The sequence below is a fragment of the Mercenaria mercenaria genome, chromosome 15 (assembly GCF_021730395.1).
Source record: "Mercenaria mercenaria strain notata chromosome 15, MADL_Memer_1, whole genome shotgun sequence".
NCBI lineage: Eukaryota > Metazoa > Mollusca > Bivalvia > Venerida > Veneridae > Mercenaria > Mercenaria mercenaria.
In genome coordinates, this window is record NC_069375.1 from 54,128,606 (window position 1) to 54,156,037 (window position 27,432).

Genomic DNA, 27,432 nt, shown 5'->3' on the forward strand with positions numbered 1-27,432 from the left:
TGGAAAATGGCTTCCATATGCAATTTGTTTCGGAATTTTACATATGGTATAACAATTAGTAAACGCAGCTCTATGCATTCTTTTATACACTTGTACAATGCATTTGTATATTGTATGTAATTATTTTAATTTACCTGTATGTCTCCTTTATACCAGCGAATCTCTGGTGCTGGAATACCGTTTGCTGCACAGAACAGAACTGCCTCATCCCCACTAGCAACCAGCACTTTACTCTCAAACATTGTTATACGTGGTTTCTCTGTAAGAAGTTACTTTATCTTTCAACCCTGACATTAACATAATGTAAGTTTGTTTGGTTTAGTCTAGGCTATATGTCAACTTACTGGGGTTTTTTTTTTTGGTTTATTTTTTGTTAAAAAAACCCTACATACCCTTCTGAGTACTGTTTCAGGCATGAGCAGGCACCTGGGTAGAACCACCAGCCTTCCGTAAGCTAGCTGGTAGGCTTCCACACATGAAGAATTGTACTTCCTAAGCAAGGTTTTAAACCCGTATAGGTGAGAGGCAAAGGTTTCGAGGTCAGTGACCTTAACCACTCCACTGACCTTTGGTTTTGCATGCACACTTAGTCATGTTTAATGAATGTTTATGTCAAGATATTCCAATATCCTTCTATGCATATCAAATGTGTAGGCTATACACAAACTTTTAAAACTATGATTAGCTCTAAGTGTGACTTGGACGACTGAACTAGACACAACTCACAGTCTTGTTATAACAACTTATTTTGGTTCAACCATGCATGATCAAGCTCATGGCTAGACGTTTTTTTCTGAATATAAACTAAGAATGAAAAAATCACTAGAAATGTTAAATGCCTCCCATTATTAATGGCAGGTGCTTTGTTTCTGTGTTTGCTTTGGGTTTAACGCATTTTTCAATGATATTTTAGTTATGTAATGGCAGACAGTTAACCTAACCAGTGTGCCTGGATTCTTTACCAGTACAAGCCAGTTTTCCTCTGTGAGTAACTGCCAACTTCCCCACATGAATCAGAGGTGGAGGATGAATGATTTCAGACACAATGTCTTTTATCAAATCATCATAGAGAACATGCACCTTGCCCATGGATTGAACTCGCAATCCCTTGATCCATAGATCTGTGCATTCTCCCTATTGAGCTAAGCATGTGTGTGTGTGTGTGGGGGGGGGGGGGGGTAATGTAATGGCATGAGCATAAACATGAAGTGGTCATTTAGAAAACTTGTCCAATATATACCTATGTAGTTGAATGTTGCAATGACTGTATGATTTCCTGCAGAGTTAGAAGCCAGACACGTGTATTGTCCCTCGTCTCCTCTATGCATGTTATACAATGATAGTTTGCCCCCAGACAGCCGAATTCTCTCATTGGCAATCATAACCTGCTTTCCCCTCAGCCAGTTTATACTTGGTTCTGGAAATCCCTCCGCCCTGCATTGTACTTCCTTGGAGTCACCAGCAGCAAAACTGGTTTTCTCTGGTATCACCTCTGCCACTGGAGCAACTGAAAACAAAGATGATAATTTCTCAAATGACTGTAATAGTTTTACACAAGACTAACAAATCAATAAAAAAATATTCTGCATTAAGATGATAAAGCATAAATAATTTAGCATTTTTAAAAAGCAAATTGTTTTAATATTGTTAAAGATTACCTTCAAATGCTTACTAAGCTGCTATCCAATGTCAATTATATTAAATTTTGGTAAATATCCATCAAGAGAAAGTTTACTTTCAATTTTAAGTGCTGGCGGGCCCTAAAAGGGGCCAAATGGAAAAATGCCACAGATTTAGTATTGTACTGATTCATTAAGCTTGTCATGAGAAGAAAAGTTTTAAAGCGTTTTCTTTACTAAGCTTTGGCAGGCAAAGCGGAACCATTTGAACAAATACGAGACCATGCAAGTATACTATAGACTTAAAAGAAGTCAGTCCTAGAACAGATTATGCACTATGTCTAACAAGAAGAGGTTTTCATGAGATACAACAATCACTATTTAAATTCAAGATTTATATGAAGTGCACTTATGCACAAACCTTCAAAGCCAAGATATGAAGTAATGTGTAAGGTATCATTGTACAAACCTTGAACTCGGATAAATACTGCTTTTTCAGAGACTCCCCCTTCATTCGCTGCCCTGCAGACATAGAAGCCCTCATCTTCCAGTTGCACCCGCCTACAACAAGTATGAAAATTCCTAAACTTACAGCTTGACACTGAAAAATGCACTGGTATGTTAAAATTCAGACTACCAATCTTTATCTTGTGTATTAGCAATAAACAGACCAGTAAAAATTCCAAACAGTTAAATGTGCGTCAGATGGAGTTTGCCAAAACAAAAACTTCTAATAGTTTCAGAACAATATTGATTTTGACCTCTATGTGTGACCTTGACCATGGACCTAATGACCTGGATTGTGCACTTTGCAAGTTGTCTTCATGAGGATAACAATTGATGCTAGTTTTATAAAATTCATCTCAACGGTTGAGAAATATGGAGCAGACACACATTTGAGCTATAAACCGTATAACGGGTAATTTTTACCTGCTGCTAATATTTACTTTTTTTTGCGACCAAATCAGATTCGTTAATATTGGCCTTGTATAAATTTGCCACATAAAGTGAAATAAACTGGTAGACTTTGTGATTTCATAAATTTTAAAATCGTATAAAATAAAATCATGTGTTTTTACCCCAAATCCGTAAACTTTTACAGCAGTAAAAATGACCCGTATACAGTATTGTTTGACCTCTAAGTTTGACCTTGACCTTGAACTTAGTGCCCGAACTGAGTTCTGCACTGCAAGCCATCTCGATAAGCTAACTTATATAGCTGAAGCTAACTTTAGAGTGGTAAACAAGATATGAGCAGACACAAATTTGAGCTATGTGAACTTTGACCACTAGGTGTAATACTGATCTTGGATGTAGCGATCTGTGTTGTACTCCCTGCACATCGTCCTGCTGTGGTTAATAATTGATGCAAGTTTTATGGAAATATTCCAAGCAGTTATGGAGACATTCTTATGAATTGATATTTGTTGGGTATTTCTTCTGTTACCTAACAAAGACAGAGAGTACCCAATAAGCAGTAGAATTTACCATTACCCAGTGTCCTCAGTACTCAACAAATGTCCTCTGTTGCTCCGACAGACAGACTGACGAAACAACAAACATGCCCGACTCCAATACAGCCGCTACATATTTTGTATTTAGTGGTATAATAACTTCATGTAAAACAATGATCCTATATGAGGAACTAATTTTGACCGTAGGGGCATGATTTGAACAAATCTGGCAGAGGATCAATTGAGGAACTTTTGTGTGAAATCATTTAAAACTGGGCTACACAACGAAAACAATCTCTACTACATTGTGACCATATTTTCAAACAAATCAAAACAAGATGAAGGAATATAGTAAAGTGTCATCCAAGAACCATCCTGGTAAACTTGTCATGAAATCTTGCAAAAAGTTTTTTAGGAAGCTCCATGGTTAAAGAGGTGAAGTTCTGTATAGAAGTTGCGAATGAACAATGATTTGACAGATGACGAATGGACATTCAGCGATCCTCAAGCTTCTTATTATTGCACATTTGGTATGCAGTAAATTAGTTGCTTTTAGACTGTCATTTTTACAACAAGAGGACCATGATGGTCCTGAATCGCTCAACTCTTCCCACATAACCCGGTTTTGAGTATGATGTCGTTTTTTCTATTATTGACCTATTGACCTAGTTTTCGAAGGTACATGACCCTGTTTTGAACTTTATCTAGATATCATCAAGGTGAACATTCTCACTAATTTTCATGAAGATCTCATGAAAAATATGGCCTCTAGAGAGGTCACAAGGTTTTTCTATTTTTATACCTACTGGCCTAGTTTTTGACCGCACGTGACCCACTTTCGAAACTAACCTAGATATCATCAAGGTGAACATTCAGATCAATTTTCATGAAGATCCATTGAAAAATATGGCCTTTAGAGAGGTCAAAAGATTTTTCTAATTTTAGACCTACTGACCTAGTTTTTGAACGCAGTTGACCCAGTTTCAAACTTGACCTAGATATCATCAAGATGAACATTCAGACCAACTTTCATACAGATCCCATGAAAAGTATGGCCTCTAGAGAGGTCACAAGGTGTTTTCATTATTTGACCTACTGACCTAGTTTTTGAAGGCACGTGACCCAGTTTCAAACCTGACCTAGATATCATAAAGGTGAACATTCTGACCAATTTTCATGAACATCCATTCAAGGGTATTGCCTCTAGAGAGGTCACAAGGTTTTTCTATTTCAAGACCTACTGACCCTAGTTTTTGATCGCAGTTGACCCAGTTTCAAACTTGACCTATATATCATCAAGATAAACATTCAGACCAACTTTCATACAGATCCCATGAAAAATATGGCCTCTAGAGAGGTCACAACGTTTTTTCATTATTTGACCTACTGACCTACTTTTTGATGGCACGTGACCCACTTTCGAACTTGACCTAGATATCATCAAGATGAACATTCTGACCAATTTTTATGGAGATCCATTCACAAGTATGGCCTCTAGAGAGGTCACAAGGTTTTTCTATTTTTAGACCTACTGACCTAGTTTTTGACCGCACATGACCCTGTTTAGAACTTGACTTAGATATCATCAAGATGAACATTCAGACCAACTTTCATACAGATCCCATGAAAAATATGGCCTTTAGGGAGGTCACAAGGTTTTTCTATTATTTGACCTACTGACCTAGATTTTGATGGCATGTGACCCACTTTCGAACTTGACCTAGATATCATCAAGATGAACATTCTGACCAATATTCATGAAGATCTTATGAAATATATGGCCTCTAGAGAGGTCACAAGGTTTTTTTTTATTTTTATACCTACTGGCCTAGTTTTTGACCGCAAGTGACCCACTTTCGAAAGTAACCTAGATATCATCAAGGTGAACATTCAGATCAATTTTCATGAAGATCCATTGAAAAATATGGCCTCTAGAGAGGTCACAAGGTTTTTCTTTTTTATACCTACTGGCCTAGTTTTTGACCGCACGTGACCCACTTTCGAAAGTAACCTAGATATCATCAAGGTGAACATTCAGATCAATTTTCATGAAGATCCATTGAAAAATATGGCCTCTAGAGAGGTCAAAAATTTTTCTAATTTTAGACTTACTGACCTAGTTTCTGAACGCAGTTGACCCAGTTTCAAAATTGACCTAGATATCATCAAGATGAACATTCAGACCAACTTTCATAAAGTTCCCATGAAAAGTATGGCCTCTAGAGAGGTCACAAGGTTTTTTTATTATTTAACCTACTGAACTAGTTTTTTAAGGCACGTGACCCAGTTTCAAACCTGACCTAGATATCATCAAGGTGAACATTCTGACCAATTTTCATGAACATCCATTCAAGGGTATTGCCTCTAGAGAGGTCACAAGGTTTTTCTATTTCAAGACCTACTGACCCTAGTTTTTGATCGCAGTTGACCCAGTTTCAAACTTGACCTATATATCATCAAGATAAACATTCAGACCAACTTTCATACAGATCCCATGAAAAATATGGCCTCTAGAGAGGTCACAACGTTTTTTCATTATTTGACCTACTGACCTACTTTTTGATGGCACGTGACCCACTTTCGAACTTGACCTAGATATCATCAAGGTGAACATTCTGACCAATTTTCATGATGATCTCATGAAATATATGGCCTCTAGAGAGGTCACAAGGTTTTTCTATTTTTAGACCTACTGGCCTAGTTTTTGATGGCACGTGACCCAGTTTCGAATCTGACCTAGATATCATCAAGGTGAACAATTTGACCAACTTTCATAAAGATCCCATGAAAAATGTGACCTCTAGAGTGGTCACAAGCAAAAGTTTACCGACGGACGGACGCACGGACGACAGACGATGGACACCGCGCGATCACAAAAGCTCACCTTGTCACTTTGTGACAGGTGAGCTAAAAAAACAGAATACTTTTGGCATAGATAAGCCTGCAACAACACATGTGCAAAAATATTAACTTGTTTCGCAACAAATGAAGTCCCCCAGTATGTGCTACAAACATCATTGACAATTGTGAGTACTGTATATCAGTATTGAATGTTTCAAAAACAATGACGCAGGTTAATGTGATAAATGCTCATTGTTTATTTTGAACACTAGAGTAGGAAGGTGTGCAATTTCATTGATAAGACAACAACTTTAATAGAGTCTACAATACAGTCCTACAAGGGTAACTGAATAAAGTCCGCCAGTTTTTGCTAGTCACATCACAAGTGTACATCTTTCACATAATCATAATTCCACCATCACTGGTTAAATGTGAAACAGCAAGTTTTTCAGGCCTAACTGAACCTTCAATAAACAGCCAGTATTTTAATATTTTCATTGAATTAACAGTCTATATCACATTCTGTGCTGTTTACAAAATGTTTAAATGTAAATACATTCTGTTTTAACTTCTGATGTGCTAAGATCATTGATCAGTCACTATGCAGTTCACACTGACAAAAATGTCTGCAAAAATATTGTTTTAGCCTCTACTTTAAGCTTTACTTTGCCTACATTGGTTTGTGTCATTGAAAACTTGATGCAGTGCATCAACTTAAAAACTTCCAGATACAAGCTTCATTTGCAGTGCTCACGCTCCCTGTTGCACAAAATATTACTGCCTCAGAAACCACAGAAATGTTGCTTTTATATGACTTTAAAACACAATCCAATTGGTCAATTATTGATATCCAATTATCTCACAAGCAATGATATATTATTGAAATCCAATTACCTGACAGGCAATGACTGATTTATTAAATCTAATTACCTGACAAGCAATGATGATTAATGAAATCCAATTACCTGACAGGCAATGACTGATTAATTAAATCCAATATCTAACAAGCAATGACTGATTAATGAAATCAAATTACCTGACAGGCAATGACTGATTAATTAAATCCAATCACCTAACAAGCAATGACTGATTAATGAAATCCAATTATCTGACAAGCAATGACTGATTAATGAAATCCAATCACCTGACAGGCAATGACTGATTAATTAAAACCAATCACCTAACAAGCAATGACTGATTAATGAAATCCAATCATCTGACAGGCAATGACTGATTAATGAAATCCAATCAACTGACAGGCAATGACTGATTAATGAAATCCAATTACCTGACAGGCAATGACCGATTTATTAAATCCAATTACCTGACAAGCAATGATGATTAATGAAATCCAATTACCTAACATGCAATGACTGATTAATGAAATCCAATTACCTAACAAGCAATGACTGATTAATGAAATCCAATTACATGACAGACAATAACTAATTAATTAAATCCAATTACCTGACAAGCAATGATCCATTCTTGAAATCATGGAATTTTTGGCTTGTTCTGAGACCATGCCTGTAGCCATGTCTGTGCCATGTTAGATTGAAGTCCACAGCACTGAACACATTACAGGTTATAATAGCGTTTTGATTTGGAAGTACAGAAACATTCTGAGGTGTAACGATCGATGGTGGTGGCTCTGGTAACATAAAATTTTTACTGTTAATTTATAAACATTTACATTGCAAAATGTGTCTCAATTAAAAACTGCAGCTGTAAAACAAAGACGTTTATCATTATTACCTAGATAAGTGCATATATGCTAGGTAAACATGCAAAACAACTGTAAAATAAGAGGCCCAAAGGGGCTAAAGTTGCTCATTTGAGAAGGACCTTTACCGTTTGACCTCTTAAGTTTTTATATCTGATCTTTTGGACCTTGTAATGCAAAACTAATAGTTCATCTCTCTATCGTTTATTAAACATAACAATATACAGTAAAATTTTGCTTTTAAGATCATGTTCAATGTGACCTTGACAATTGACCTACTGACCCCAAAAACAATCGAGGTCATCTACTGGCAACTGGCAATCATCCTCTGAAGTTATATTTTGGTTCAAAGGCACACAATAAATTTGAAAACGGCATAACAAAGGATACTACAGGGCAATTTTGAAGATGACAAGTCATTTAAAGGGTTTCCTTTTTTTTTGTTTGTTTTAGGTTTAATGCCGTTTTTCAACTGTATTTCAGTATGTAACAGCGGGAAGTTAACCTAACCAGTATTCCTGGATTCTGTTCCAGTACAAGCCTGTTCTCAGCAAGTAACTGCTAACTTCCCCAAATGAATCAGAGGTGGAGAACAAATGAATTCAGACACAATGTTTTTTTATCAAATCGCCACGGAGAACAAATGGCCCGCCCAAGGATCAAACTCACGACCCCGCAATCTGTAGAGAGACACTCTCCCTATTGAGCTAAGCGGGCTGGTCTTTTCCTATTTTTGGTGCAGGTGACCCCTAAAGAACTAAACAAGAGGACCATGATGGTCCTGAATCGCTCACCTGTTCCCACATGACCCAGTTTTGAGTATGACATCGTTTTTTCTATTATTTGACATAGTGACCTAGTTTTGAGCTCATGTGACCCAGTTTTGAACCTGACCTAGATATTATCAAGATAAAAATTCTGACCAATTTTCATGAAGATCCATTGAAAAATATGGTCTCCAGAGAGGTCACAAGGTTTTTCTATTATTTGACCTATTGACCTAGTTTTCGAAGGTACGTGACCCTGTTTTGAATTTTACCTAGATATCATCAAGGTGAACATTCTCACTAATTTTCATGAAGATCTCATGAAAAATATGGCCTCTAGAGAGGTCACAAGGTTTTTCTATTTTTATACCTACTGGCCTTGTTTTTGACCGCACGTGACCCAGTTTCAAAACTGATCTAGATATCATCAAGGTGAACATTCTGACCAATTTTCATGAAGATCTTGTGAAATATATGGTCTCTAGAGAGGTCACAAGGTTTTTCTATTTTTAGACCTACTGACCTAGTTTTTGAAGGCACGTGACCCAGTTTTGAACTTGACCTAGATATCATCAAGATGAACATTCTGGCCAACTTTCACGCAGATCCCTGAAAAGTATGGCCTCTAGAGAGGTCACAAGGTGTTTTTATTATTTGACCTACTGACCTAGTTTTTTAAGGCATGTGACCCAGTTACAAACTTGACCTAGATATCATCAAGGTGAACATTCTGACCAATTTTCATGAAGATCCATTCAAGGGTATGGCCTCTAGAAAGGTCACAAGGTTTTTCTATTTTAAGACCTACTGACCCTAGTTTTTGATTGCAGTTGACCCAGTTTCAAACTTGACCTATATATCATCAAGATAAACATTCAGATCAACTTTCATACAGATCCCTTGAAAAATATTGCTTCTAGAGAGGTCACAAGGTTTTTTCATTATTTGACCTACTGACCTACTTTTTGAAGGCACGTGACCCACTTTCAAACTTGACCTAGATATCATCAAGATGATCATTCTGACCAATTTTCATGAAGATCCATTGAGAAATATGGCCTCTAGAGAGGTCACAAGGTTTTTCTATTTTTAGACCTACTGACCTAGTTTTTGACCCCACATGACCAAGTTTCGAAGTTGACCTAGATATCATCAAGGTGAACATTCAGACGAACTTTCATACAGATCCCATGAAAAGTATGGCCTTTAGAGAGGTCACAAGGTTTTTCTATTATTTGGCCTATTGACCTAATTTTTGAAGGCATGTGACCCACTTTCGAACTTGACCTAGATATCATCAAGATGAACATTCAGACCAACTTTCATACAGATCCAATGAAAAATATGGCCTCTAGAGAGGTCACAAGGTTTTTCTATTATTTGACCTATTGACCTAGTTTTTGATGGCACGTGACCCAGTTTCAAACTTGACCTAGATATCATCAAGGTGAAAGTTCATACTCATTTTCACGAAGATCTTGTGAAATATATGGCCTCTAGAGAGGTCACAAGGTTTTTCTATTTTTAGACCTACTGACCTAGTTTTTGAGGGCACGTGACCCAGTTTCAAACTTGACCTAGATATCATCAAGGTGAACGTTCTGACCAATTTTCATGAAGATCTTGTGAAATATATGGCCTCTAGAGAGGTCACAAGGTTTTTCTATTTTTAGACCTACTGACCTAGTTTTTGATGGCATGTGACCCAGTTTCCAAATTGATCTAGATATCATCAAGGTGAACATTCTGACCAATTTTCATGAAGATCTTGTGAAATATATGGCCTCTAGAGAGGTCACAAGGTTTTTCTATTTTTAGACCTACTGACCTAGTTTTTGATGGCACGTGACCCAGTTTCGAACTTGCCCTAGATATCATCAAGATAAACATTCTGATCAATTTTCATGAAGATCTCTTGAAAAATATGGCCTCTAGAGAGGGCACAAGGTTTTTCTATTTTTAGATCTGCTGACCTAGTTATTGACCGCACGTGACCCAGTTTTAAACTTGACCTAGATATCATCAAGGTGAACATTCTGACTAATTTTCATAAAGATCCCATGAAAAATATGGCCTCTACAGAGGTCACAAGGTTTTTTTTTTCAACCTACTGACCAAGTTGTTGACCGCACATAACCCAGTTACAAACTTGACCTAGATATCATCAAGCTGAACACTCTCACCAATTTTCATGAAGATCCATTGAGAAACATGGCCTCTGGAGACGTCAGAAGGTTTTTCTATTTATAGACCTACTGACCTACTTTTTGAACGCACGTGACCCAGTTTCAAACTTGACCTAGATATCATCAATGTGAACATTCTCACTAATTTTCATGAAGATCCATTGAGAAATATGGCCTCTAGAGAGGTGACAAGGTTTTTCTATTTTTAGACCTACTGACCTACTTTTTGACCCCACGTGACCCAGTTTCGAACTTGACCTAGATATCATCAAGATGAACATTCTGACCAATTTTCATGAAGATCCCATGAAAAATGTGACCTCTAGAGTGGTCACAAGCAAAAGTTTATGCACGCACGCACGGATCACACACGGACGGACGGACGACGGACGCCACACGATCAGAAAAGCTAAAAAACTTGAGAGAGGTCCATTCCAGGCTGCTACAGACTCAATTCTATGTAGTTCTGACCCTTAATGCAATCAACTGAAACATTAAAACAAACTTCAGTCTTGTGAAATTCTGACCAGAAATATAACAAGAGGACCATGATGGTCCTGAATCGCTCACCTGTTCCCACATGACCCAGTTTTGAGTATGACATCGTTTTTTCTATTATTTGACATAGTGACCTAGCTTTTGAGCTCATGTGACCCAGTTTTGAACTTGACCTAGATATCATCAAGATAAAAATTCTGACCAATTTTCATGAAGATCCATTGAAATATATGGCCTCTAGAGAGGTCAAAAGATTTTTCTAATTTTAGACCTACTGACCTAGTTTTTGACCGCAGTTGACCCAGTTTCAAACTTGACCTAGATATCATCAAGATGATGTTCAGACCAACTTTCATACAGATCCCATGAAAAGTATGGCCTCTAGAGAGGTCACAAGGTTTTTTTATTATTTGACCTACTGACCTAGTTTTTGAAGGCACGTGACCCGGTTTCAAACTTGACCTAGATATCATCAAGGTGAACATTCTGACAAATTTTCATGAAGATCCATTCAAGGGTATGGCCTCTAGAGAGGTCACAAGGTTTTTCTATTTTAAGACCTACTGACCTAGTTTTTGATCGCAGTTGACCCAGTTTCAAATTTGACCTATATATCATAAAGATAAACATTCATACCAACTTTCATACAGATCCTATGAAAAATATGACCTCTAGAGAGGTCACAAGGTTTTTTCATTATTTGACCTACTGACCTACTTTTTGAAGACATGTGACCCACTTTCAAACCTGACATAGATATCATCAAGATGAACATTCTGACTAATTTTTATGAAGATCCATTCATAAGTATGGCCGCTAGAGAGGTCACAAGGTTTTTTTATTTTAAGACTTACTGACCTAGTTTTTGATCGCAGTTGACCCAGTTTCAAACTTGACCTATGTATCATCAAGATAAAACATTCAGACCAACTTTCATACAGATCCTATGAAAAATATGACCTCTAGAGAGGTCACAAGGTTTTTTCATTATTTGACCTACTGACCTACTTTTTGAAGACACGTTACCCACTTTCAAACTTAACCTAGATATCATCAAGATGAACATTCTGACCAATTTTTATGAAGATCCATTCACAAGTATGGTCTCTAGAGAGGTCACAAGGTTTTTCTATTTTTAGACCTACTGACCTAGTTTTTGACCGCACGTGACCCAGTTTCGAACTTGACCTAGATATCATCAAGGTGAACATTCTGACCAATTTTCATAAAGACCCCATGAAAAATGTGACCTCTAGAGTGGTCACAAGCGAAAGTTTACGCACAGACGGACGGACGCACACACGGACGACGGACGAAGGACGCTGCGCGATCACAAAAGCTCACCTTGTCACTTTGTGACAGGTGAGCTAAAAAGAGAAGATGAAACCCTTACCCTGCTAAATTTCAACAAGAACTCTGCCAAGCGGGGCAATATACGCCCGAAGGGTGACATCAGAGGATTGGAGCAAAACTGAACAAAAAAGGAAGAAATTCAAAAAAAAAAGTCCACAAAAAACTCGTTACCAGATAAACATATGTCAAAATACACCTAAAAATTTGAGTTACCACAGAAAAGTGGTCTCGATTTTTCACTACGTCCAAAAATAAAAGAGTTTCAAAATAAGCTATTTATAGTAACAAGGAAGGGAAGTAATTCAAAAAAAATACAGTAAGTGAAAGAAAAAGGATGTGCCAAATAAAAACAAGAGCACTGCAATGCAGAGCAATATATACAAAGCAAAGTCATATATGATCTTTGACCCCTAAGTGTGACCTTGACCTTGAAGCAAGTCATCCAAAACAGGTACTCTGCACGTCACCTCAGTGTGGTGAACATTTGTGCCAAGTTTCTCTGAAATCCTTCAAGCAGTTCAAGAGTTACAGAGCAGACACAGTAAAGTCATATATGGCCTTTGACCCCTAAGTGAGACCGTGACCTTGAAATGAGTCATCCGAAACATTCACTCTGTATGTCATCTCAGTGTGGTGAACATTTGTGCCAAGTTTCTTTGAAATCCTTCAAGCAGTTCAAGAGTTGCAGAGCGACACGAAACAAACTGATATAACCTTTGACCCCTAAGTATGACATTGACCTTGAAGCGAGACCTCCAAAACATGCGCTCTGCACGTTGTCTCGGTCTGGTGAACATTTGTGTCAAGTTTCTTTGAAATCCTTCAACGGGTCCAAGAGTTACAGAGCAGACACGAAATTGCTAACAGACGGACACCGGGACCATAACATAATACGTCCCTTCGAGCGTATAATAATGAACTTGTCCATCTTTCAATTTGGGCAGTGCCATTTACCAAAAAGATACTGACTGAATGGCAAACGATGCAGACCATGACCAGACTGCACTGGTCGCAAAGGCAGAATCACTTGCTGCCAGCAGGCTAAAGATTACTTAAAACAATGGATAAAAGACAAAAATGATGCTGAACAATGGGAGCTTGATCATCAATCTAGACTATTAGTTTAGCCAGAACCCTTTATTCAAGCAAAACAGGAATTTAGTAATATTGTTTGAAATAAAAAACACATCTGATAAGCCAAAACTTTAATACAACAAGATCTGTCACAGGAGACAGCGCGCTCGACTTATTTCGATGCTAGATAGCGAAACTGGGCACATCTGAGGAAACTGGAGCAGTCACTGGAGTGTTTAATGAGTCCAATGGTGGATGAAGATATTGCACAATAGCCTGAGTCTGTGTCAAAAATATTAAGTAATAAGAGAGGTAGAGATAAAGTGTATCAAAACACTATATAAGTATTTTCTAAAAAAAACAAGAGCTGTCGGAGGACAGCAACGCTCGACTATTCAACAGCCTTGTCAATTGAATGAATACAAAAGTTGAAAAAGGGGCATAATTTTGTAAAATGCAAAGTAGAGGTATTGAACCTCTGTACTGCATGTCATATCATGACAGTGAACAAGTGTGTGAAGTTTCAATCCTTTCCAATTTGTGGATACTGAGATACCAGCTTACATACAAAAACTTAACAAAAATCTGCTAAGTCAAAGGGGCATATTTTTGTAAAAATGCCAAGTAGAGTTATGGGACCTTCACAGTGCATGTTAGATCATGACAGTGAACAAGTGTGTGAAGTTTCAATCCATTCCAATTAGTGGATACTGAGATATCTGATTACATACAAAAATTTAACCAAAAACTGCTAAGTCAAAAAAGGGGCATAATTTTGAAACAAAAGAGAGTAGAGTTATGAGACTTGCTTAGTGCATGTCAGATCATGATAGTGAACAAGTATGTGAAGTTTCAATCCATTCCCATTAGTAAGTACTGAGATACCAGCTTACATACAAAACCTTAACCAAAAATTTCTAAGTCGAAAAAGGGGCATAATTTTGTAAAAAAGCAAAATAGAGTTATGGAACCTGTGCAATGTAGATCAGTTCATCACAGTGAATAAGTGTGTGAAGTTTCAATCCATTCCCACAAGTGGTTACTGAATTACCAGCTTACATACAAAACCTTAACCAAAAATTTCTAAGTCGAAAAAGGGGCATAATTTTGTAAAAAAGCAAAATAGAGTTATGGAACCTGTGCAATGTAAGTCAGTTTGTCACAGTGAATAAGTGTGTGAAGTTTCAATCCATTCCCACAAGTGGTTACTGAGATACCAGCTTACATACAAAACCTTAACCAAAATCGGGACGCGGACGCGGACGCAGACGCCGACGCCGACGCATGGGCGAGTGCAATAGCTCACTATTCTATGAATAGTCGAGCTAAAAAAGGGGGCATAATTCATTAAATATTGGTACAAGAGTTATGCATCTTGTGTCATATGATGTGGGTGATGATATGGAATAACTACTTCAAGTTTGAATCAAATGCATTTCATAATAACTGAGATACAGTGAAACACCGCTCGCTCGAGCATCGATGACTCGAGCACCCGGGCTCGCTCGAGCAATTCATGTGGTCCCGGCCGATTTCCTTCTATTTTCTATGTGATATTACCATGGCTGGGTCGAGCATCGATAACTCGATCGCTCGAGCATGACACCTGGTCCCTGTGTATTAATTTACTCTTTGTTACTTCTGGCTAACTCGAGCAGAGGTGTCAAAATTTTTCACACCTTCGGCGGTCAGAATGTGTCAGTTAATTTAACATTTTCACACACCGTTAAAATTGCGTAGTCTATTCCCAGACTATCTTAAATGTTTGTTTGTCGGTATAGTTGATCTTATGATGAGAATAATTATTGATAAAATCTTAAAGAAAAGTTTTATTGATCAAATATCGATCAATTACTGATTACTTAAAGCATCTTGTCTGCGGGATCGAGAAGATAGTTATGAGATCTTAGTATTTTAATCAGCAATTGTTTGCATGCAAATGAAGGAAATAATATAGCCGTTTCATAAAATTCAGACGATAATTATGATATGCACTTGTTGATGAATAAAAAAAAAATCTTAGTTGTTTCTTCACATGTGCCATTTACAAATTATATATTGAAACGTCTATCAATAGATAACGTATGTAATACGTTTGTTTTTGAAAAATGTCACAAGTATGTTATTATTACGCATCACCGTTTACTCTGCAAACGGTCCCAATGACAGTTGGTAAAACAAACTTTAGTCTTCATCGTATGTTGGTCAATGTTTGGGTCGCTCGAAACCATGGATAACTCGAGCATTTAGCTCATCCCCTTGCGACCTCGAGCGAGCGGTGTTTTACTGTATAGTGAAAATGCATCAAAATTAACCTAATTAATTCTTAGTAAAAAGGGGCATAATTCATGAAAAATTGGTGCTACAGTTATGCACCTTGTGTCATATGATGTGGGTGATAAGTCTGAATCAAATCCATTCAGTAATAACAGAGTGAAAGTGCATCAAAACTTTAACCTGAAATTCTAAGTAAAAAGGGTAATAATTCATGAAAAATTAGTGTCAGAGTTATGCACCTTGTGTCATATGGCGTGGGTGATGATGTTGAACAATTATTTTAAGCTTGAATCAAATCCATTCAGTAATAACAGAGATAGAGTGAAAGTGCATCAAAACTTTAACCTGAAATTCAAATTAAAAAGGGGGAATAATTCATGAAAAAATTTGTGCCAGCGTTATGCACCTTGTGTCATATGATGTGGGTGATGATGTTGAACAATTATTTTAAGCTTGAATCAAATCCATTCAGTAATAACAGAGATAGAGTGAAAGTGCATCAAAACTTTAACCTGAAATTCAAATTAAAAAGGGGGAATAATTCATGAAAAAATTTGTGCCAGCGTTATGCACCTTGTGTCATATGATGTGGGTGATGATGTTGAACAACTATTTTAAGTTTGAATCAAATCCATTCAGTAACAACAGAGAAAGAGTGAAAAGTGCATTAAAACTTTAACCTGAAATTCTAAGTAAAAAGGGGGAAAAATTCACGAAAAAATTGTGCCAGAGTTATGTACCTAGTGTCATATGATGTGGGTGATGATGTTGAACAACCAATATCAGTTTGAATCAAATCCATTCAGTAATAACAGAGATAGAGTGAAAGTGCATCAAAACTTTAACCTGAAAATCTAAGTGAAAATGGGGGATAAATCATGAAATATTGGTGCCAGAGTTATAGCCCTGATGTCAGATGATGTGGTTGATGATGAGAAATAACTATTTTAAGTTTGAATCAAATCCATCAAGTAATTACAGAAATAAGTAGTAAAAAGAGAAAGTGTAAAACAAGATCTGTAACTAATGGTGACAAATGCCCCCGCAGCACCTTGACCTTTGACTTGGTGACCCCAAAGTCAGTAGGGGTGGTGTACTCATAAAGTACTATCAGCATGTGAAGTTTGAAGGTCCTGAATGAAGTGGTTTGCATGTAAAGTGCCTTCATGCAAAAAGTTAACGTTGGCCCCTGTGACCTTGACCTTTGACCTGGTGACCCCAAAGTCAGTAGGGGTGGTGTACTCATAAAGTACTATCAGCATGTAAAGTTTGAAGGTCCTGAGTGAAGTGGTTTGCATGTAAAGTGCCTTCATGCAAAAAGTTAACGTTGGCCCCTGTGACCTTGACCTTTGACCTGGTGACCCCAAAGTTAGTAGGAGTGGTGTACTCAATAAGTACTATCAGCATGTGATGTTTGAAGGTCCTGGGTGCAGTGGTTCGCGAGTAAAGTGCCTTCAGGCAAAAAGTTAACATTGGTCCCTGTGACACTGACCTTTGACCTGGTGACCCCAAAGTCAGTAGGGGTGGTGAACTCAATAAGTACTATCACTCAGCATGTGATGTTTGAAGGTCCCGGGTGCAGTGGTTCGCGAGTAAAGTGCCTTCATGCAAAAAGTTAACGTTGGCGCCTGTGACCTTGACCTTTGACCTGGTGACCCCAAAGTCAGTAGGGGTGGTGTACTCATAAAGTACTATCAGCCTGTGATGTTTGAAGGTCCTTGGTGCAGTGGTTCGCGAATAAAGTGCCTTCATGCAAAAAGTTTAAGTTGGCCCCTGTGACCTTGACCTTTGACCTGGTGACCCCAAAGTCAGTAGTGGTGGTGAACTCAATAAGTACTATCAGCATGTGAAGTTTGAAGGTCCTGAGTGCAGTGGTTCGTGAGTTAAGTGCCTTCATGCAAAAAGTTAACGTTGGCCCCTGTGACCTTGACCTTTGACCTGGTGACCCCAAAGTCAGAAGGGGTGGTGTACTCAATAAGTACTATCAGCATGTGAAGTTCGAAGGTCCTGGGTGCAGTGGTTCGCGAGTAAAGTGCCTTCATGCAAAAAGTTAACGTTAGCCCCTGTGACCTTGACCTTTGACCTGGTGACCCCAATGTCAGTAGGGGTGGTGTACTCAATAAGTACTATCTGCATGTGAAGTTTGAAGGTCCTGGGTGCAGTGGTTCGCGAGTAAAGTGCCTTTATGCAAAAAGTTAACGTTGTGACTAACGAACGAACGAACGAACTAACTAATGGACAGACAGTTGAAAACTAATATGCCTCCCTTTGGGGGCATAAAAACTTTAACCAAGGTGGGGACACAGAAGGACGCCAACGCCGACACCGGGTTGAGTAGTTAGCTCTCTTTATACTTCATATAGTCAAGCTAAAAAACAGACAATCAACCTCTCAGCAACAGCATTTGTACACCTGGAGGCTGCGCTGTAAATATGCGATTTGCCTTTAGATTGTAGATACAAATTTATTTCTTTAGCATTATAAATTTTGTTATTGAAAAAGAAATACTATATACACAGATTTAGGTAAATATGCAATTTGTTTTAGTTTACAAATACCGTACTTTGGGATATTTTCATGTCGGCAAATTTTCGCCCTTTTAACCCAAAATGTAGTTGTTTTATTTTGGCGTGTGTATTTTTCGCCATCTAACATAGGTGGCGAAAATTTGTCCGAAAATTTCATCAAAATCCAACAACATTACCGGCATTTTTGAAGAGTATCCGAGGGAGGTTACTTTTCTGCGATTATCCAACAACACAAACTGCGTACACTGGACTTTATTATATATCTGGTATATGCATACTGAAATTTATTACAAACTGTATTAAAATATAAAAGCAATAAAATTCGTTAAAATGTTCACGAATATCTGGGGATAAAATGTTGTACTTCCCATGTTTGCGGCCAGGTGTTTCATTGTATATTTCTCGTAATTCCACATTACACAACTCGCGTAAATTACAGTCCTCACTGCTTTTTTCTACTCGAAGAAGAACTTCTTTTTCTTTCGGTTGAAAATATTTGAGAACAGACATGTTTGCAAAGTGTAGAAACGATTGAACAACCAAAACGGAAATAGCGATGTGATTTCAATCATTTGTTGAACTATGATAAACGTGGTCTAACTTTTTCGACTGATATTTGGATAAATGTCAAATAAAGGTATGTTTATTCCTTGAGGCATGTTTCAAAATTTTCCCAGTCAATATAAGTCCAGAATGACTTACATGAGTGGTAGGTAAGGTGAAATCAGTTGATTACACGGTGAATGTTTAGATCATGCATACCAACATTGAATGAGTTTTATAAACAAGAGGACCATGATGGTCCTGAATCGCTCACCTATCCCCATATGACCCAGTGTTGAACTGAGTATGACGTCGTTATTTCTATTATTTGACATAGTGACCTAGTTTTTGAGCACATGTGACCAATTTTCATGAAGATTCATTGAAAAATATGGCCTCTAGAGAGGTCACAAGGTTTTTCTATTATTTGACCTAATGACCTAGTTTTTGAAGGCACGTGACCCACTTATAAACTTGACCTAGATATCATCAAGGTGAACATTCTCACCAATTTTCATGAAGATCCATTGAAAAATATGGCCTCTAGAGAGGTCACAAGGTTTTTCTATTTTTCGACCTACTGACCTAGTTTTTGACCGCACATGACCCAATTTCGAACCTGACCTAGATATCATCAAGGTGAACATTCTCACCAATTTTCATGAAGATCCATTGAGAAATATGGCCTCTAGAGAGGTCACAAGGTTTTTCTATTTTTAGACCTACTGACCTAGTTTTTGACCCCACATGACCCAGTTTCGAACTTGACCTAGATATCATCAAGGTAAACATTCTGACCAATATTCATGAAGATCTCATGAAAAATATGGCCTCTAGAGAGGTCACAAGGTTTTTCCATTTTTAGATCTACTGACCTAGTTTTTAACCCCACGTGACCCAGTTTCAAACTTGACCTAGATATCATCAAGGTTAACATTCTGACCAATTTTCATGAAGATCCATTGAAAAATATGGCCTCTAGAGAGGTCACAAGGTTTTTCTATTTTTAGACCTACTGACCAGTCACCTAGTTTTTGATCGCATGTGACCCAGTTTCGAACTTGACCTAGATATCATCAAGGTGAACATTCTGACCAATTTTCATGAAGATCCATTGAGAAATATGGCCTCTAGAGAGGTCACAAGGTTTTTCTATTTTTAGACCTACTGACCTAGTTTTTGACCCCACATGACCCAGTTTCGAACTTGACCTAGATATCATCAAGGTGAACATTCTGACCAATATTCATGAAGATCTCATGAAAAATATGGCCTCTAGAGAGGTCACAAGGTTTTTCTATTTTTAGATCTACTGACCTAGTTTTTAACCCCACGTGACCCAGTTTCGAACTTGACCTAGATATCATCAAGGTGAACATTCTGACCAATTTTCATGAAGATCCATTGAGAAATATGGCCTCTAGAGAGGTCACAAGGTTTTTCTATTTTTAAACCTAATGACCTAGTTTTTGACCCCACGTGACCCAGTTTCGAACTTGACCTAGATATCATCAAGGTGAACATTCTGACCAATTTTCATGAAGATCTTGTGAAATATATGGCCTCCAGAGAGGTCACAAGGTTTTTCTATTTTTAGACCTAATGACCTAGTTTTTGACTGCATGTGACCCAGTTTCGAACTTGACCTAGATATCATCAAGGGGAACATTCTGACCAATTTTCATAAAGATCCCATGAAAAACGTGACCTCTAGAGTGGTCACAAGCAAAAGTTTACGCACGCACGCACGGACGCACGCACGCACGGACGACGGACGACGGACGCTGCGCGATCACAAAAGCTCACCTTGTCACTTTGTGACAGGTGAGCTAAAAAATAAAGCAAATTTCTGAATGCCTGTCACATTATAAGAATTTAGTGTATTTTCTTTTTCATTGATAACGATTGCAACCTTAATTCCTCCCGCATATTTTTTCAAACACAAATTTGCGGTGCTGTGTATTGTATTGTATTGTACGCCTTACTGAAATGATAGTGAACGACTTATTTCGATTTTACACACACGATTGTACTACTTATTGCAAATATTTTAATACGATTTTGTCCATATTGAACGGCAGATTGTTATTACAAATTACGATTAAATTCTGATTTCTGTCTGTTTTAGGTACAATGAAGCAATATTAGTGTTATTATTGCAAAGAACCGACACCAGACTTTGAAAACATAATTAAACACAACTTTATTCCAAACTGACGAAAACATACAAATTAAAATCGAAACACACGACAACATTGACAATAAGAAAGTTTTATTTACAAAAGATTTCCAAGTAATCCCAAAAGAAATTAACAATAGCAAAATAATGATGATACCAATTAAAGAAAAAACAACAATAAAAATAAAAAAGAATCCGCTAATAAATTAGAATCACCCTTGAAAAAAGTACTAAATAATAATTGTGCTCAGCAAACGAATACAGAGGCTTAAGCAAGTTTAGCAATCCAAATTTAAAATAATGACACTCGAAAAAAAAAAACATTAAGGAGGATTCTGTAAGAATGTGTGTTTCATTATTATCCTTTCCAAATTATTTTGTATAAACTACGATGTATGTATTTAATCTGTACATGGATTACTGGGAATAAAATATGTTTAAAGTGAAAAATAAGGCTAAGGCAAGTTTTTATGTTTTTGTTTGGATTTAACGTCGCACCGACACATGATAGGTCATATGGCGACTTTCCAGCTTTAATAGTGGAGGAAGGCCCCAGATGCCCCTCCGTGCATTATTTCATCACGAGCGGGCACCTGGGTAGAATCACCGACCTTCCGTAAGCCAGCTGGATGGCTTCCTCACATGAAGAATTCAACGTCCCGAGTGAGGCTCACATCGATGAGGGGCAAGTGATTCAAGTCAGCGACCTTAACCACTCGGCCACGTCCCGAGTGAGGCTCACATTGATGAGGGGCAAGTGATTCAAGTCAGCGACCTTAACCACTCGGCCACGGAGACCCCGCTTAGGCAAATTATGTAGTCTAAATTAACAACACTCGAACAAAAGCTGCTTAGTCAGAATAACATGAGAAAAGGAAAAAAGGTGAGAAAGTGTTTTAAAACTACTTAGATTTTTAAAATGCAAAGCATGATGTATATGTTGTAATACCACTCATAGTGAAGGCTATATTACACGAGAATGAGGTAGTGCCAGCGTCTACATTGCGTGTTTCCGTCATTTGACAAAAATATTAACCTAGGAAGAGAAAGAATGCCACTTATTTATAGCCCTCAACCTAAAACATGTGTTAAAAAGATTAACCCGGGAAGAAAAAGAAAGCCACTAAGCCCTCATCCCAAAACAAATAGCCTGATGACAAACACACAAAATACTGTCTCATAACAAAAATTATGGAAGGCAATGGACTTAAAGCACAGAAATGTAAAATGTAAAGTGAACTAGATGGCCGAAAAATCTAACTGAGATTTTGTTCTTACATATTTAGTAAACTATAACTATATCTAAACTATACCCAACATAGTCATGGTTAATTGTCGCTCAAACTTAACAGCTGCCAAGTTTCAAACACATATTGCACAAATTAGTTATTGTATGTACATTTGTATTTGCTAAAACTGCATTATAAATGTTTTAAGTTCTTTCACGTCCAATACCACTGGCACTGTCTAGAAAATCTCTCCAGTTTCAACAGTTAAATGAACAAGAGGACCATGATGGTCCTGAATCGCTCACCCATCCCCACATGACCCAGTGTTGAACTGAGTATGACATCGTTATTTCTATTATTTGACATACTGACCTAGTTTTTGAGCACATGTGACCTAGATATCATCAAGATAAAAAATTCTGACCATGAAGATCATTTGAAAAATATGGCCTCTAGAGAGGTCACAAGGTTTTTCTATTATTTGACCTAATGACCTAGTTTTTGAAGGCACGTGACCCACTTTTAAATTTGACCTAGATATCATCAAGGTGAACATTCTCACCAATTTTCATGAAGATCTCGTGAAAAACATGGCCTCTAGAGAGGTCACAAGGTTTTTCTATTTTTCGACCTACTGACCTAGTTTTTGACCGCACATGACCCAGTTATGAACCTGACCTAGATATCATCAAGCTAAACATTCTCACCAATTTTCATGAAGATCCATTGAAAAATATGGCCTCTAGAGAGGTCACAAGGTTTTCCTATTATTTGACCTAATGACCTAGTTTTTGAAGGCACGTGACCCACTTTTAAATTTGACCTAGATATCATCAAGGTGAACATTCTCACCAATTTTCATGAAGATCTCGTGAAAAATATGGCCTCTAGAGAGGTCACAAGGTTTTTCTATTTTTCGACCTACTGACCTAGTTTTTGACCGCACATGACCCAGTTATGAACCTGACCTAGATATCATCAAGCTGAACATTCTCACCAATTTTCATGAAGATCCATTGAGAAATATGGCCTCTAGAGAGGTCACAAGGTTTTTCTATTTTTAGACCTACTGACCTAGTTTTTGACCCCACATGACCCAGTTTCGAACCTGACCTAGATATCATCAAGGTGAACATTCTGACCAATATTCATGAAGATCTCATGAAAAATATGGCCTCTAGAGAGGTCACAAGGTTTTTCTATTTTTAGATCTACTGACCTAGTTTTTAACCCCACGTGACCCAGTTTCAAATTTGATCTAGATATCATCAAGGTAAACATTCTGACCAATTTTCATGAAGATCCATTGAAAAATATGGCCTCTAGAGAGGTCACAAGGTTTTTCTATTTTTAGATCTACTGACCTAGTTTTTGACCCCACGTGACCCAGTTTCGAACTTGACCTAGATATCATCAAGGTGAACATTCTGACCAATTTTCATGAAGATCCATTGAGAAATATGGCCTCTAGAGAGGTCACAAGGTTTTTCTATTTTTAGACCTAATGACCTAGTTTTTGACCCCACGTGACCCAGTTTCGAACTTGACCTAGATATCATCAAGGTGAACATTCTGACCAATATTCATGAAGATCTCATGAAAAATATGGCCTCTAGAGAGGTCACAAGGTTTTTCTATTTTTAGATCTACTGACCTAGTTTTTAACCCCACGTGACCCAGTTTCAAATTTGATCTAGATATCATCAAGGTAAACATTCTGACCAATTTTCATGAAGATCCATTGAAAAATATGGCCTCTAGAGAGGTCACAAGGTTTTTCTATTTTTAGATCTACTGACCTAGTTTTTGACCCCACGTGACCCAGTTTCGAACTTGACCTAGATATCATCAAGGTGAACATTCTGACCAATTTTCATGAAGATCCATTGAGAAATATGGCCTCTAGAGAGGTCACAAGGTTTTTCTATTTTTAGACCTAATGACCTAGTTTTTGACCCCACGTGACCCAGTTTCGAACTTGACCTAGATATCATCAAGGTGAACATTCTGACCAATATTCATGAAGATCTCATGAAAAATATGGCCTCTAGAGAGGTCACAAGGTTTTTCTATTTTTAGACCTACTGACCTAGTTTTTGACCCCACGTGACCGAGTTTCAAACTTGACCTAGATATCATCAAGGTGAACATTCTGACCAATTTTCATGAAGATCTTGTGAAATATATGGCCTCTAGAGAGGTCACAAGGTTTTTCTATTTTTAGACCTACTGACCTAGTTTTTGACGGCACGTGACCCAGTTTCGAACTTGACCTAGATATCATCAAGGTGAACATTCTGACCAACTTTCATAAAGATCCCATGAAAAATGTGACCTCTAGAGTGGTCACAAGCAAAAGTTTACGGACGCACGCACGCACGCACGCACGCACGGACGACGGACGCCGCGCGATCACAAAAGCTCACCTTGTCACTTTGTGACAGGTGAGCTAAAAAGAATTAATATAATTATTCCCAGTTAATCGCTATAAATTTTCAATAAAATCGCAACAAATCGTTCACATCATTGTAGACAGTTTCCAATAAATCGTTCAATATGAAATGACACATTGACTACAGAAATCGGTATATTTCTACGAAAATGATAAATACCTTGTAACGCATGAGTTTAAGAACAATTTATTGACAATGCAGGACTTCTTTAATATGAATCTTATACACGTCCATCATCAACTAGAAGGGAAAACTTTGTTTATTCGTGTGACACTTTCCGAAGTTTCAACAGAAATCGGTGATTACTTTTGATTACGGTAGCATAACGACGGTATTTAACACACATACTGATGAAATCTAAGACAAATTATCTCTTCAATGTATAATTTATTGACTACTTACAGATAAAGACGCCTAAACTCCACTATAGTGTAAAAATAAATGAAAATAGCAGCGGCGTGTAAACCCAGATACTGTGTATGTCGTATAATCACATCGCTATTTCCATTTGGGTTGTTCACTGTTTCTACACTGTGGTTTGTTTTCACACTGTGACAACCATGTACAGTAAGTGTATCAAAATTCTAACTGCCGATTATCAACTATTAATGGATCGCGATAATTTTATTTTAACGGTACTTGGTAAAATCCAAAAACAGGTAAAGCAGATGTTTTATTCGATAAGTGGTGTTAATTTGTATTGTCGTATTCTTAACTCTAGATACAATGCATTATTTCATAACTGATTTGTAGTCTAGTGGACAGTGTGTTGGACCTCTATTCTTTTTATGTTTGTATGGTGTAGGTTCGAGCCTTTCTTTTTTGTGATTATTTTTACTTATTCATAATGTTTTTAACGATCGCAACATTGGCTTCATTTTCCTTTCTTTATTTATTTTACAATGTTAATAGATTCAATGTCTATTCTAATATGAGATCCTGTGAAAAATGTCAATAAGTACTCAGTATAAGTGCACGAGAAAATCATGATACAAATAGGTTTACCTGTATTCTTCTCCAGGTAAAAACATGTTAGAAAAGTTTAAAAAAAGTAACTCGTCCTGAATTCGAACCAACACCGTAATCTTACAAATCAGACGTGTTAACCACTAGACCACGCCGCTACTTATATCGGTTTTGCGTTATGATATCTGTCATAGAATGTGTACACCTGATTCACTATTTCATTGTTATGGGTTGATCCGATATTAGTAAATAAAGGCCACAGTTATCGTGTTTTGTTAATACACATATTCAATAGATTCAATAACAATTGGTCAAGGTGAGAAAATCTCGGGTTTCACGTTTTTGTAACAATACAGGTAATACAAAAGCAGTTATCATTTCATACCCGATGTCAGGTCTTCTAGTGGTAACAATCATATGGTTTCAAATTTTGGACATAGGTATATTTTTGAGCGTTATATTTTCGCCACTTCATATGGCTGGCGAAATAGGCGAAAAATTAACCATGACGAAAATATCCCAAAGTACGGTATTCAAAAAGCTGTACTCACCGCTAATATCAAGGAAAGTAGGTACACGTCTTGAACCTTTTTTATTTGTAGCATTACAAAAATAAATGCCTTCAGCAAACTGGTTGGCTCCTGGTACATCAAGTGTAACGTTGGCTGATTCCCTTCAAAGAAATTTTTGCACTGAATGTATTATGACTATTCATGATAATGATTTATAAATATTTTGGCTAAAAATAAACTGAAGGTTGTATTGGGTTCAAACGCAATTTGTGTTTGTTTTACACTATAGAGATTACACACGACTGTTCATGTAATAAGATCTGCAGAATCATCAGGGGCGGGTCGTATAGGTTAGATTACGGGCACGGTTATTTCTGGAGCATTTTGGCATCAATAATTTGGCAGTTGTTACTTAAGAGATAATATTTATTACAGGAAAGAAACATGTGTTAATGCTTTTTCTAGCCTGTGTATGTAATAACTGGGCCATGGTGTCCATACATCAAGTTTCACATTTAAGAAATTTTCAATACATCATATAAGGCGGTCATGCTCTTTGACAAATGGTGATGACTAGAAGTCTTGGTAGAGTCATCCAAAGGACATTACAGTGAAATTATATCAAAATCAGTACCGTAGCAGAAGACTTGAAAAAAGTTTTCTACACATAAAGCTATTGGCCAAATCAAGAGAGCTTGAATGAATATGATAGACAGTCACCAATTTGGCTACTATGTGTGTGAAATCTCCCTTTTAAAGAAATAATGGACAGATGACACATGAATAAATGAAGGGCATCAAATGTCTGAAATGGTCCCTGACGCTCATGATTAATTTGTCAAACCTTAAAAAAACATTTAATTTAACAAACCAATGTACCAATTCTTGTAGAATTATCCAAAAAAAACCTTTTCTGCAAAAAATGCTTTGAAAACTGGCCAGCATATTCCGAGGAGAAAACTTTAGAAATTTTCTAAAATTCGAGAAACTATACTGTACTGGTACTGATGATAAACCCGAACAGAAAATGAGGTTTTTTACCTGTAACTTTTTTATTTCTGCAAATTGAAATCAATGGTCGGTATCAAAATAAAGCTTAACCTTTGCTGAAAACTTTGCATAATTCAAATTTATATTTAGTAAGCAAACTCACACGAAGTGAGGGCTTGAAAGGGGTATGTAAAAAGGGGACTTTATGAACGTTGACTGATGATAAATTCGAACCCTTTG

At 37.3% G+C, this 27,432-nt stretch overlaps 1 protein-coding gene across 1 annotated transcript in view; it reads right to left on the bottom strand.

The window, feature by feature from the left end:
- LOC123564816 (hemicentin-1-like) overlaps positions 1-27,432 on the bottom strand; it is a 168,915-nt gene that overhangs the window by 127,121 nt on the left and 14,362 nt on the right. Inside the window, 5 exon segments of the mRNA XM_053524242.1 lie at positions 135-259; positions 1,241-1,507; positions 2,089-2,180; positions 7,382-7,565; positions 26,242-26,363. Coding sequence (XP_053380217.1) covers positions 135-259; positions 1,241-1,507; positions 2,089-2,180; positions 7,382-7,565; positions 26,242-26,363 — 790 coding nt within the window.